We start from the raw sequence: 13983 nt of genomic DNA on the forward strand, positions 1-13983 counted from the left end.
GTTCCAGTCTCTGTCCTCTCTGTGGCAGCAGCTGCAACTGCAGGCCAACCCAGCAAAGCAACACACAGCAAAGGGGCAGTACTGCTCCTTTCAGCTCTTTAGGTCTTCTCCTTGGCAAAGGTTCCTCTTGATTCCAGAAGTAATCTAAAGTTCTGGGGGTTTAGGTCTACTACTTATAACCCACTTTCCTTTTGAAGTCCTTGTTTCAAAAGTCTCTGAATTTGGTAAGACCAGTTATGCCCTCCCTGGTCTAGCTTCACAACAGGAGGTGGAGACCGTATTGTGCGGAGCAGACACAGCCTATTCAGGTGCCAGTGAAAAATATGAGTCATCTAGGTAAGGCAGGGCACACCTTAACCCCCCTTGTGACTGTCTAAAGTGAATGCACATCCCCAGCTCATGTCACGCTAAAACCACAGTGAATACACAAGCAGGCAGAGGCACATAGGATGGTTTAACAAGAAAACGCCCACTTTCTAAAAGTGATATTTTCAAACACACAATTTAAAAAAACCTTTACTAAAAGATGCATTATTAAATATTGAGCTCAGAGAGCCTAAACTCCAAATTTCTAGCTGTTTCCAATTGAAAGTTACACATGTAAACTGTTACAGTTCAGCTCCAATGATAGCCTATCGGACAGAAAGCATTTCAACAGTAAAAAACTATCAGGACATGTAAAACATACCAATAATGTCCTACCTTCCACATACACTGCAACCTGCCCAAGGGGGTACCTTGGGCCTACCTGAGTGGTGCTTTACGTATAAGAAAAGGGAAGGTTAGAACCTGGCAAGTGAGAGCACTTACCAGGTCGACATGCAAGTCTAAGACTGCGCATGCAGTCACTGCAGTGGCAGGGCTGAGACACATTTGAAAGGGTACTGGTGTGGGTGGCACAATTGGTGCTGCAGGCCCACTAGTAGCATTAGCTTTACAGGCCCTGGCACCCTCAGTGCACTTTGCGTGTGACTTACCAGTAAATCAGATATGCCTATCATGGATAATCAATCATAATCACAATTTGCACATGGAGCTCTTGCACTTTGACACTGATTAGCAGTGGCAAAGTGCCCAAAGCTTCTAACCCAGCAAAAACGAAATCCAATACACAGTACAAAATGCAAAAAGTAGAGGCAAAAAGTCAGCGGAAACCACGGCAAGGTTGCCAAGTCTAACAGTCTGACATCAAGAATTGGCCGAGCATGATGGCAGAGGTCTAATTTCTTGTTCCAGTAAGTTCTGTTTTAAAAAAATATTTGTATTGATTTTCAAAGAAACCGGCAAATAATAACTGACAATTTCATCACAGTATCACATATAAGGGGCACATCGAGCAAATAACAGTGTGTATGTCCATGCTGGTAATTAACTAGAGTGTGAACCATGAATGGGGGTTCAGCTGTTGACGTGGCTGGAGCACATGCCATGGAAGAGATAGCAATGCTCGTGGAAACGATGTAGCCACTCGTAAAGCACTGGGGTGCTGAAGCATTCATTATGAGCAGATCCAAAATATAACACTGCAATCAAACAACGAAAGGAAAAAACAATACAGAACAGTGTCTCGCCACCTTGAGTTCTTTGGAAAATAAACCAATACATTTACGGTCATTGTATTTTCAGCTTAGTGGTCTCCTCAGAGACAAGCTATTGAGCCTACAGACTTTCATCAACTGGAAAGTCAGGCAAAGCATTGATCATATAAAATTTCTAAATTCACTCTGCCTATCTGTTAACAAAGTATATGCTTAAATGTGTGCTCACCTTGTGAACACCCAATGCTTTGGGGCTTTATTAAATGTGTTGGAGATTAAAACAAAATCTATCCCTATTATAAAACTCACATCCCTGTTTGTCTTTTGATTCCATTATGAAAGCTCAACAAACCAAAATTAGTCCACAAATCCATATGATAGAATCTCTTACCCTCGGAAGACACTTAACTCCTCTTAGCTTGTGGTAACCAGTGTTGAAAGGTGCCTATGCTGATGAAACACAAGCTTGTCTCTTTAGAGAAGATTGAGTTAGAGTGTCATTCTATCCTGAGCATTAGTTTGCCATTTTTTTATTTTTATTTCTTATTTCAAGGCTGTGTGATACTGCTTCCTCATCGGTTATGTCTAATTGTTTGAAATAGTACTTGCTGCCAGCCTCATGACATCTTAGCTTTGCCAGTACCTAGCATTTTTTTTATTGTATATAATCCTGGCAACTACCATAGGCAATTCTTAAAGCCATTCTAGGACCGGTATCTTTCTATTAAGTGGTTACCTATCAACGCTCACAGTATTGATTCTAAATCAAGGGTGGAAGCATGTTGTGATCAAGTTATATTCAGGGTGTAGTTCCTCCCTCTGCTCTTCTGTCACTCGCAGTTCTTTTCTGATCCTTTGTATCATTGATGTACATTTGATAGGAAGGAGCAATTGACTTGTCCAGTAATGTTAACCTTCTCCATTAAAATTTCTCAATATGCATTTACAACACATTAGCACCCCATCAGTTATATACTTTGACTGGCTCATATGATCCTCTCTTTTGTTTGGAGAATATCTTCTATTAGTGGCTCGAAGCTGCTACAAAGCATAAGGGCAGTCTGGTTAGAAGGGACGACTTATTACTTTATTTTATCCTTTTAAAAGTTAGGAATAATTTATATTGCCCAGATCCATAGAGTGGAGTGGAGGTAAAGATAACTTCATTCTGGGCAAGAAACCAGCCCATACACCAGTGAATTTCCTCTTTGTGTATCATACATCGCTTTCCTGTGACACAATACATTCATTTAGCCATTTTCATTACAACTATAAAGGCAAGCAGAATCCAGCCGGTGGCTGTGTGATACACAGATAAGTAAATCTTTGCTCAAGTTACACGATAGATGTTTTAGTGGCGTAGATATAGTGAAATTACTATGACTTGAAATATTTCAAAATGGATACTTGCGCCTGCTGAAGAGAGCTCTTTTTAAAAACAAATATAAATCTGTTAAATGCTCAGAGGCTAAATAATGTTTCTGCAACACTACACATCTAGTATTGTTTGAGAAATCATTGGTTATTCCTTCTGTGCTATCCCTTTAAACAATATCACTTTTAGTGTCTTTTGAATTTTATTCGGAGTGGATATCCACAACGTTCCCTTACAGATAATCATGGGAATGCTATTGTCTGAAAGGCGGCCTCCAGAATGAGACAAGTAATATCTCTGTTTTTGAGGCTAAGACACACAGGCTTATTCAAAAGACCCCGCTTGATTGTTGCCACCGTTTACAGGTGGAAGTGGCATGTGATGTTTCGTCCATGAAATGCCTATCCAGCCCCATTCGCTCCACAGGGACACTAGTAAACCAGCATTGCAAAGAATGTGAGGCAATTAGATGTAAGCTTCCCTTTTCAAAATGCCTTAAAACCCAAGGGGTGTTTGGTCGCTGGCCAGCTGGCTCTAACCCCCATGTCTTTGGCGGATATTGGAATTATCGCCTCACTTTAAAGACCTCAAAACGTTTATTCTCCTGATTGCCTCAAAGTAGCCCAGGTCCAAGCTCTCATCTTCCCTCCGCCCCAAACTATTCCAAATGGACTACCATGCCAAAACTTGTCCATAACTCGCCCTTTTGTGATTAATTTTGTCAATGAGTCCTTTTTCAGTTGAATGCTGTGCAGTGAAACAGAACGGAGGTTAATGATGCCCAGGACGCCCTGTGACATTCTGCCAGCTTCTAAGTTCAAGGCTCTAATAGGGCTGGATCTAATTACTCAACGAATCTCTTGACTAAATTTGTTCTACATGGTGAGCTTGCCCTTCAAACTGTGAATGCCCAAAATCGCCGCCCTGAGTTCCATTTGCATCGTTGGTAAACTCAACGTTCTCCAGGCCTGGTCAGCAGGCCCAGCTACAGAGCTACTTTTGCCAACCCACTTCCACCATTGAAATTACAAAACCAAACCTCAACAAGTTTGACATGACCGTAGGGGTTTTATAAAAGTGATTACTGTCAAATGTAAGCGCTAAGTGAGAAAACTTCAGGGCAAGAAAAGTTAGTTTCACATGCTTTGAATAAGTGGCAAGTTATTTGATGAAAAAGGCTAAACAGTTCCTGCCAGGAGGCGTTAAGCGTGAGAGCTCAAAACCTCACACCAGTTGAAATCCAAGATTGGCAGACATGGCCACCTAAGTGGGTCCAGAGCTGCACTCTGACATTGGGTGTCCAAAGCCTTGCTTGCTAATCCTTTATTCACAGTACAGACAGTGGCTACCTTCAACAGTTGCGGAAGTGGAAATTCACCCAACATAAATCACAGCCACAGCACACAATGAAAGTATCCATTCATGCCAGCCCACTCCACTAAATGCGTGCTACCAGAGCACATGACATGCTTGTGACTGATGAGCCAAACATGTCATTTACTAAAACTTTCTAATAAGTTTATTTCTTCCTTCTAAGAAGACATCGTTTTCGTTTAGTGAATCAGTCCGTAAAAAAAAAAGAAAAAGATCTCGCTCATAACCATCTTGGTCTGTGTTCACTAAGTTGGGGGACAATGTTATACAGCTATAGTAAGCAAATACAAGTTTGTTAAAGAAAACATGAATTAAAGTGGCAAGGCGCTACGCTACGTTTTGTGGTTGTCTGAAAGGCCTACCGAAGTTAATCTTTGATGCTAACTTGCCACACACTGCATTTACTAGACCCATCAACCAAAGCAGGTAGCCCAACGTTGCAGAGCAAATTTCTTGCACAAGTCTGCGGTGTTAGAATTAGATGCAACAATTTCTGCCTAGCCAAAATTAATAGAAGCAAGCAGTTTCTGGTGCATTTTTTTTTAAGTACCATACTTTGGCCTTTGCATTTAAATACCCCACCTGAAAATATTTTGTTGAGGGGACAGTACGTTTCGAATGCATACTTGCAATTAAAAATGCTCTCCAATGGTGTTTTCCATCTCACATGTGGTGCCTTGCATTATTTCATAGCTGTCTGTTGACTTTGTCAGTGGCATCACCAATGACCGGTGACGTGCTGAATAAAAAGATATACAGCATCAACAAAGCAAACTTCAACTATAGTTTGCTGATGAAGACATTTTCAATTCTGCTTCAGACTAAGTAATTTAGCATTTTCATCTCTGCTGTAGTTTCTTGTGAGTCGTAAGAATGAAAAAGAATTTGCGCTTTTGCTTTAAAAAAAATCATTTTGTCTCATTATTCTGTGACATTAATTTACAAAAGAAAAGTGTCGCTCTCCGCGAGTTTGGTTAAGTACACTACCAATCTGGAGAGGCCAGGCGACGGCTCTGCCCTTGGAATGTAGTAAGCAATCTCAGCTGAGAGATGTGCCAGTGTCTATTGACTCAAGAACCTCAATTATTCAGAAAATGGGGATAGTATGAGGTCTTTGACTGTGTTTGTGGTACACCCTGTATCCCCTTGTTGAGGCATTTGTCAGCGTGGACTGCCTTAACAGGTTACAAAAGCCAACAACTCCTTTTTAGCTCCAAGAGCGGGTCCTCGGGAGCGGAGCAGCGTCGCCCCCACCTGCTGCAAGAGCAGCAGGCAAACACAAATAAATAAAATTGCATGTCAAAGCCATTTCATTTATTTGCCACTGCACCGGCTCATGCTGTGTACAGTGCAAGAGTGGGGACGGGGCTATTGCTGCAAATGCAGGATGAGTACACTGGTCTACAGTGCGCATGTCGGATTTTCCAGCCGTCTTGCGACAGCCAGCTCACCATGATCCATCCCCACCAAATGAGGATTCCTGCCGCAGGCCCCCAGCCTGAAATTGAGCACTGGGTGAGATTGCTTCCACCAATCCTGGAGCTGCTTTTATGATGAAAACATGAGAGGTGCTCCAGCATTGGTTGGAGTTGTGTTCCACAAGAAGGAAGAACGTCCTTCATTTTCCTGTTTGTGGACAGGAAAGAGAAGTGCAGCACCGGTCGTGCTCCCGAATTTATGGTGTCTTCCGCCTTTGCACCTCACCATTATTTATTTTAGTTAGCCGCCACTGATAGGCTCCTTTAAGAATTCCAAAGAAAAACCAAAGGTGATGATGGACGGAGCGTTGACAATACAAACACTCACCCCCAGTCAACTGATCTGGGTTTAATCCATCACCGTTCTTTAGCTCACTCCGCCACCCCAGTTCAGACATGGCTATATGCAAATCAGTCTGACCCTGTGCCTTCTGGGAACAGTCCAGCCCGAACTGCCAAGCCATGTCTTCCCTGGACCGGAATCAAGCTTCCCAGGACCGGTTTCTGGCATTACAGCCGTCTTCAGCCGGGCTTGCTTGACTCCAGTGGCAAAGTGAGCAAGGGACTCACGTCTGAGCATACCCTGCCAACTTAGGGCGAACAAAGAAAAAACAAAGGTGATGATGGACGGAGCGTTGACAATACAAACACTCACCCCCAGTCAACTGATCTGGGTTTAATCCATCACCGTTCTTTAGCTCACTCCGCCACCCCAGTTCAGACATGGCTATATGCAAATCAGTCTGACCCTGTGCCTTCTGGGAACAGTCCAGCCCGAACTGCCAAGCCATGTCTTCCCTGGACCGGAATCAAGCTTCCCAGGACCGGTTTCTGGCATTACAGCCGTCTTCAGCCGGGCTTGCTTGACTCCAGTGGCAAAGTGAGCAAGGGACTCACGTCTGAGCATACCCTGCCAACTTAGGGCGAACAAAGAAAAACCAAAGGTGATGATGGACGGAGCGTTGACAATACAAACACTCACCCCCAGTCAACTGATCTGGGTTTAATCCATCACCGTTCTTTAGCTCACTCCGCCACCCCAGTTCAGACATGGCTATATGCAAATCAGTCTGACCCTGTGCCTTCTGGGAACAGTCCAGCCCGAACTGCCAAGCCATGTCTTCCCTGGACCGGAATCAAGCTTGCCAGGACCGGTTTCTGGCATTACAGCCGTCTTCAGCCGGGCTTGCTTGACTCCAGTGGCAAAGTGAGCAAGGGGCTCACGTCTGAGCATACCCTGCCAACTTAGGGCGAACAAAGAAAAACCAAAGGTGATGATGGACGGAGCGTTGACAGTACAAACACCCCCAGTCAACTGATCTGGGTTGAATCCATCACCGTTCTTTAGCTCACTCCGCCACCCCAGTTCAGACATGGCTATATGCAAATCAGTCTGACCCTGTGCCTTCTGGGAACAGTCCAGCCCGAACTGCCAAGCCATGTCTTCCCTGGACCGGAATCAAGCTTCCCAGGACCGGTTTCTGGCATTACAGCCGTCTTCAGCCGGGCTTGCTTGACTCCAGTGGCAAAGTGAGCAAGGGACTCACGTCTGAGCATACCCTGCCAACTTAGGGCGAACAAAGATGCTTGTTTCCGGTCCAGGGAAGACATGGCTTGGCAGTTCGGGCTGGACTGTTCCCATAAGGCACAGGGTCAGACTGATTTGCATATAGCCATGTCTGAACTGGGGTGGCTGAGTGAACTAAAGAATGGTGATGGATTAAACCCAGATCAGTTGACTGGGGGTGAGTGTTTGATTTGTTGAAACGCTCCGTCCATCATCCCCTTTTGTATCCCTTTAACAATTCCCTCATCGGCTGCCAATGTGTTGTACATAAACGGCACTCCCAAAGTTGTAGCCTGCTTGGTCTATCCAGAACTGCTATAAAGACTGGTAATACACAAAAAGCAGTGGCTTTCGAACTCTCCCATATGTGACCGCTGTAGACTGACTCTGTTTGAACATGAGTGCAGTTTCCCATTCCAGATCTGGTCTACTGCAAGGCCCTTGGTATCCCTATGTTAAATACAGACAGAGCAGCCATCCACAGATGAGAACCTCTTGCATTTAGAACAGACTCTATATACAGAACATAAGGAGAAATCAGATCCGCAATCCAAGGCCCAGTCTCCTTCGTTCAGTCTTCAGACTAGCTTTTATGGCTCTAGTTCAATGGTATCTTTCGTGGATAGTGGTGTTAGTACTCTTTCAGTGAGCTGTTATAGGCTTGAGCTGCATAAGCATCCTGAACTCATCATTTTTTGTCCATTGGGGGAAAAAACTGTGTTTTATGATTCTCGAGCAGAAGTTGGGAGAGACAGTTCACATTAACCCTTCTAACAATGGCGGCTACCAGCTTCGGCGCGTGGAGCGGTGGGTAGATCAGTGGTTTTTTTCATAAAATAAAAACAGTTAAGCAGTAAATAAAATGAAAATGCACTTAACATGTTTGCTGCTGCGTCCTTCTTCCATCGGGACTCCAGAGCCCCAGCTAACACTCAACCAAATCTGGCGATGCCCTTGTGCTGTTAACCAGTGTCAGAGCAGCAATAGGATTGGTGGGAGAAGCCTATATCAGTGCTCACAAGAGCACTGAAGGCTTTTTCTTTTCTCTAACTCAGCTGTCTTACGATAGCTGGGTTAGAGTTTTAAAGTGTGCATGTGTGGCCGGCCAAACAGACCTGTGCCTTTTAAATAAGTGCAAAGGCAGCCCACACTCCTCCCTTATGCTGCTGTCAATCAGTAGGCCCCGCCCTGGCCTGACACACAGTTCAGGGCGGGGTGAGGAAAAATAAAATGGTAATGAAATTAATTACCATTTTATTTTTCATCTCTGGGTGCATTTTAGGGGGCGACATTACTGTACTATAACGGAGAAGTTGCCCCGCCTTCGAATTGGGTGAAAAGAAGACAATTTTATTGTGGGATCAAAACAAGATGAATGCCACCCATTCTCTTTACACGTTCAAAAGTGCAGTATACGTGTGTACATGATTGTAGTGCACCTTTCAGCCCAAATGACCAGATATACACGTACACAAGACATTTTACGTTTTTATTTTAAGTGGCATTTTGATATAATATTCTCTGTAGCACTTATTTGCATTGCTGTGAAGCTGCAAGGTATTGATTGGCATGTAGCATAAAACCAGCCTATTACTGCTCCTCATCGAGTCCCAGAGGGGAACAAGTGGCAAGTATGACAGACGCCTGAATTAAATTCACATGAGCAAGCCCGTTCCGCCTGTCCAGTTGGCTAATTATTGGTGTGAAGCTTATTAGATACGAGGAGAATCGTCTGAACATTTCTAATTGCCCACTCACATCCAGGAATTGCAAGTTATTACTTGCACAGTTTTCCACAGAGATGAAAAAAGCGACGCCCTCCAGGTAAAAATAGAAATTTGCAATCAAATGCACCACCTCACAAAATGAATCGTATTTCAGTGCCAAAGTTGATTACATCATAGTTAGTGGTTTCTCACCTTTATTTCTTCTGGAATATTCGTTTATGACGTCCTGTGTGAGGGATACATTTTAAAATGGGGGCGTTGTTTGGGGGAGGATTGCACCACATCAAAAACTATATAAAAAATGAAATCTTAATCTTTTCTGAGCACAAAAACTTTTTTTTAAAAGCGCGATAATACAGACAGTACTGAAAAGAGACTCATCGGCCTCTCTTTTAACGTGTACATCTTTGAGAAATCTGGAGCTGTCCTAACAGCCGGCAGTAATTATCTCACCCTGCTTGGTTCAGACATTTTTAAAATAGATGGGAAAATATTATTGTGGCAAAACTACATGTTTTGTCATCAAGGTTGTCTGTGGGACTTGAGGCTGGGAGGCAAGGGGGGGGGGGGGTGTATAGACCAAAAAACCTGAGCTGAAATGACTGCTGCGAGAGAAACTGTCTTTCTGGAAATAAAATTCGAATGTGTCCCGGCACCTGCGCCGCAGACCATTGTGCGTGTGACGTAGCAACAGCTGCTTCCTGTTCATTTCCTGCTCGCGCTTGGCACCGATTGAGGTCTGCATGGGAGAGGGTTAAATGCATTATCGGGTGATGACCGTTAAGCTAGTTTATTCATTGGTAACCGTACCACTTTGTGAACAATAATATCAGTATAAAAGCATTGAACCGCTGGAGGAGGCTGACCTTTTACCACCTAAAATTGGCAGTGCCCACCAGACCCGAGCTGGAACTTGGCAGGTACCACTGGATGCACGGCAGCTCAAAGACGCAGCAGTATCTTCAGAAGCCAGCAGTCAGGGAGGCTGAGGGCCCCTTGGGGGTGCAAGGTAAATACCCGGCCACGCCAAGGGCTCCTGGATGACTCGATTCACGTGCTTCTTCACAGCCACTAATTCCAGAAGCCCTTGTCTAGATCTAATATAGCGTTTTGTTAGCCAATTAACCCGTGTGGTGGCAGGTGGATGCCTGAAGCCGCTTTGTGTTGTCTTGTCTACGAGCGTTTATTCATGGAATGTTTCATTTTATTTTTTCAATATTGTATCATTAAAGTGATGTATTTGACAACAACGCCATTTGTGTAACAACATGCAGGTAGGGGGGATCCCTTTTACCAGGAAAGTCTAGAATTCCAGTGCAATTTCTGCATTACTCAAGAGGATTCTGGCTACACTTGAATTTCCTGACAGCACCCAGTGCATTCTGATCTCAGATGAGCCTGCTGGTAGCATTTCGTGTCGTGGGTTTAAACAGAGGTGGTGTTACTGTATTAAGCAGCTTTAAAGGTATTACAATAATTCCCTCGTGTGTATTTGAAAATAAAGTGAAACTGCCTTGAGTTGCCCCTGCACTTTTCTGTCTGAAATTCCACAAAAATAGATATCCTGGCGCAAATGTGTAACATCATTATGGCGTCTTTTGACGTACGTTCTATGGAGTATCTAATCACAGTCCCTTCTGATCTAATAGGTCCATGATTGTTCTTATGTCCTCGAGGTAAAGTGCATCCCTTTTCCCGTTGTAGTGGTAATTCCTCATTCCACGCTTCCGCAGAAATGGAGGACATGCTGGGCTGCCATTTTCGAATGCTATTTAATGGTACTGCAATTGTGGCCTCCTAAATAAACTAACATCCTGTGTGACAAAATAGGCAATATCAATTTGGCTGTGCTCTTCAACCAGTCTCTTTGCAAAGTAACCATGTATTTAACTTTCTTCAGTCCTTTATGGTACCTATACAATTGCTCAGGTTCTTTTGGAGGGTGAGCTGGAAGGAAAAGCTTACTTTGGCAAGGGCACTACAACGGACCTAGTCGTAACACCCTCCGCAGTGAAGCGACGAGATCTCATTCACATTACATTGTTTATGGTCTTCCTGCAGACCTGTAGTGATGAAGTTCCTGCTACAGTGAACCTTCTGGACATCTGCATCTACTTATCCATACGAACAAACTGTGTACAAGCTCTTCCTTTATGGAGTAGGCAAGCTGCCAGTTAATAATTCTCTGAGGGCGACTAGGAAGTTATTGTGTTTTGACTGAATACGTTTTTATTACACTTAAACAGACCCTATGAGAGAGAGAAAGGCATTTTTCTATAGTCCCTACCCAGTAGTGCGCTGTATGCGTTAAGGTCGACTTGAAAGTGGTTTAAGGAACTTTTCTACAACCCCTTCCCCCCCCTCCCCCCCCGCCACTCTAGGAGCCTGAATGTGAAAATAGGTGTTTTTGAGGCTAACTATTTGCAGAAGAGAAGTTTTTGGATGGTATCCTTACCCTTGAATAAGACATCCTTGAGCCATGCTGGTCAGCATGGTGCATACCTACTCAGATCTTCACATACCAAGATCATGGGTCAGACACATTACTTCAGAACAAAAGGTTATTATGACCTTATCTCAGTTATAAACTGGGATCTGCTGATATTGGCTCTGGACCCTTCCTGTTTCTTAGCAAAGTTCTAGTACCACCACTTTCAGCAGTCTGTTTTTCCCCTACTGACAACTAAGGAAAAGGTGCTAGAGGTTGTATTACTATAGACAAAGAAATTGCACCTCCTTTGTGGCATATTCCTGATCCATACAGCCAGTGAAAGGTTTATTCATAGAACCTACAGACCAAAGCAAGAATTATTGACTGCCTTTCAAAATCGTATCTATTATATCTGCTCTCGAGGGAAGTGCAGCAAAGGTTCCCCATTAGTCAGAAAGACTTCCTTGCTCAAATCTCCCTTTCTGGAAACAGTTTGAGTGGCCCCTCACTCATGCAATAATCACTTACCCTCAACTCCAGCAGTCTAACCACATCTTATAAATAGGTACACAAGCTATCTCTAAACAATTTCCCACTGCTACTTTCCCTGCCACCTGGCATCTGCAAACGCAGTGCTGTTCTTCAGTCCTAGAAAGAGATTGAAATTTTCCCACAAAGGAAATTGTCAGATGATAGATCTATTGAGAAAAATACTTGGCATCACTATTACTCATGAACCTTTAGTTTATGTGCAGCAAAGTATGGCGATCAATCCATATACACTCAATGAGGTCCCTCAAACAACGCACATGCGTAATTTTCCATCAGATTTGCGTGCCAGTACAATCAAGCTGAGCCATTTGGATGAGTCTATTGGCTCAATCACCTCAGCATTGCATAAACGGTCAAGTTAGTCCTTCAGTTGTTCTCACACTGCTAGCGGAACATTCCCAAAAGTGCCTTACCTCTCTCTACTACACACACTTTCCTCTCTTCACCACTTTTAAGAATCAGGAACCACTCAAATGTGATTTTATGCATAGTTTATTCAGATATCCCAATCTGTACATGCAAACCCTGGCAGGTTCCTCTCAGTGTGAAGTTCTGTTGGGCCATGGAATATCCAGCCCATTCTAGAACTTCCGCAGTAAAGCCAAGTACCAGGTGACAGAAGTCATGTCAAACGTTACATCTGAAAACATAACATCAGACTCTGAGGGAATAGTTTGCACTATCAGGGAGCAGTGGACAGGCTGCCTTTGCAAGGACAATTAAAGTGTCTTATTAAAGCTGTCTTGTAGTAGAAAAGAAAATATAGGCTATACTGAATCATGACATTAATAAGATCAGAAGCGTTCAAGAGTGTTAGACTGAAATAGGAGCTGTGAGTCCAAATAGAAATAGTCCTTCCTGTATGTCTGTTTCCTGGACTAGCCTACATGTAAGAAAAGTCTAACCAAGCCCACACCTCGGAGTAATAATTTCGACATTCCAGTATAGGACAAAATAAGTGCCATGATTCTGGAGCATGACCTCTTGCAGAGCTCTCAAGTTTCTCTGTATGGGCAGGTCATCCAGTGAGGATTTTTCTTTGCATTCCATTGCCTCTGTTAATGTTTATCTCTCCTATAATTAAGAACTGCAAGCATCAGAAGGAAAAGAAAATTCTGAACTCTAGCTCGATGAGCTAATGACATCATAGTTTTGAGAAACTTAAAATCGTTCTATCGTCATCTTGTTAGTGGATGGTGTTCATATACGTAGCTAGATATCTTGTGTAGGAGTCAACAGCGATCAAGCTTGAAGTTCCGGTCACTGCCCATGCCATAAAAAGCTCACATTGACTGCCTACTTGTGACTAAGTGAACACAATTTTCGTTTCATCTCCCTCCCAAGACTGTAGTTATGCCTGGGACACAAACTAAAATATTAGGTATTGAACTCCCAGTCAAGAGTACATTCCTGATGTAGACACCATTGAAATCACCAGAAAACTGAAAGCTCTGCATGTAATCGTTAGAAAACCTAGACTCGTTCATAGAGAGCACTCTACTTCTTGGCTGCTCAATTGAGAGCTGCATTCCTTCTCATCAACTCTGATTGTGCTCAAAGTGGTGAAAAAAAAGAGTACCAAAAGTGGCTACTGGGAAGCTCAGATTATGGAATTAAAAACCTGAGTACAACCACTAAACTGGTTAGATTATATTTACAGGTTATGTTAACATTTTCCATCATCAAATGAGTGGTTATTTATTTCAGAAGTATAAGTGGTGTGAGTCAGTTTTCGCCTAACAAAATGATTTTAGATGTGTAATTTATAAATATTGGAAGTTTTGTCATTTCTGCATGTTTTGCGATTGTTTAAAACCATGCACAGCCATTTTGTATACTGTTGATCTGGAAATAAACTGATAGATGTAAAGATACAAATGCATCTTGGTCAGAGCATTGTTCTTTTCCGAGTCAACTCAGTAATTTGATTAATGTAAAAAA

The 13983-nt window shown here is 43.2% G+C and overlaps 1 protein-coding gene across 6 annotated transcripts in view; it reads left to right on the top strand.

The window, feature by feature from the left end:
- The window catches only part of GPM6B (glycoprotein M6B), a 348837-nt gene that overhangs the window by 266494 nt on the left and 68360 nt on the right, over nt 1–13983 (top strand). For 2 of the 6 annotated variants that reach the window (XM_078657855.1, XM_078657850.1), the window contains exon 2: nt 9949–10068. The exons of the other annotated variants lie outside the window; for them this stretch is intronic. In XM_078657855.1, coding sequence (XP_078513981.1) covers nt 9949–10068 — 120 coding nt within the window. The remainder of the gene's footprint in view (nt 1–9948; nt 10069–13983) is intronic. 6 annotated transcript variants of the gene reach the window in all.

Source organism: Lissotriton helveticus, chromosome 8 (genome assembly GCF_964261635.1).
Source record: "Lissotriton helveticus chromosome 8, aLisHel1.1, whole genome shotgun sequence".
NCBI classification, from domain to species: Eukaryota; Metazoa; Chordata; class Amphibia; order Caudata; family Salamandridae; genus Lissotriton; species Lissotriton helveticus.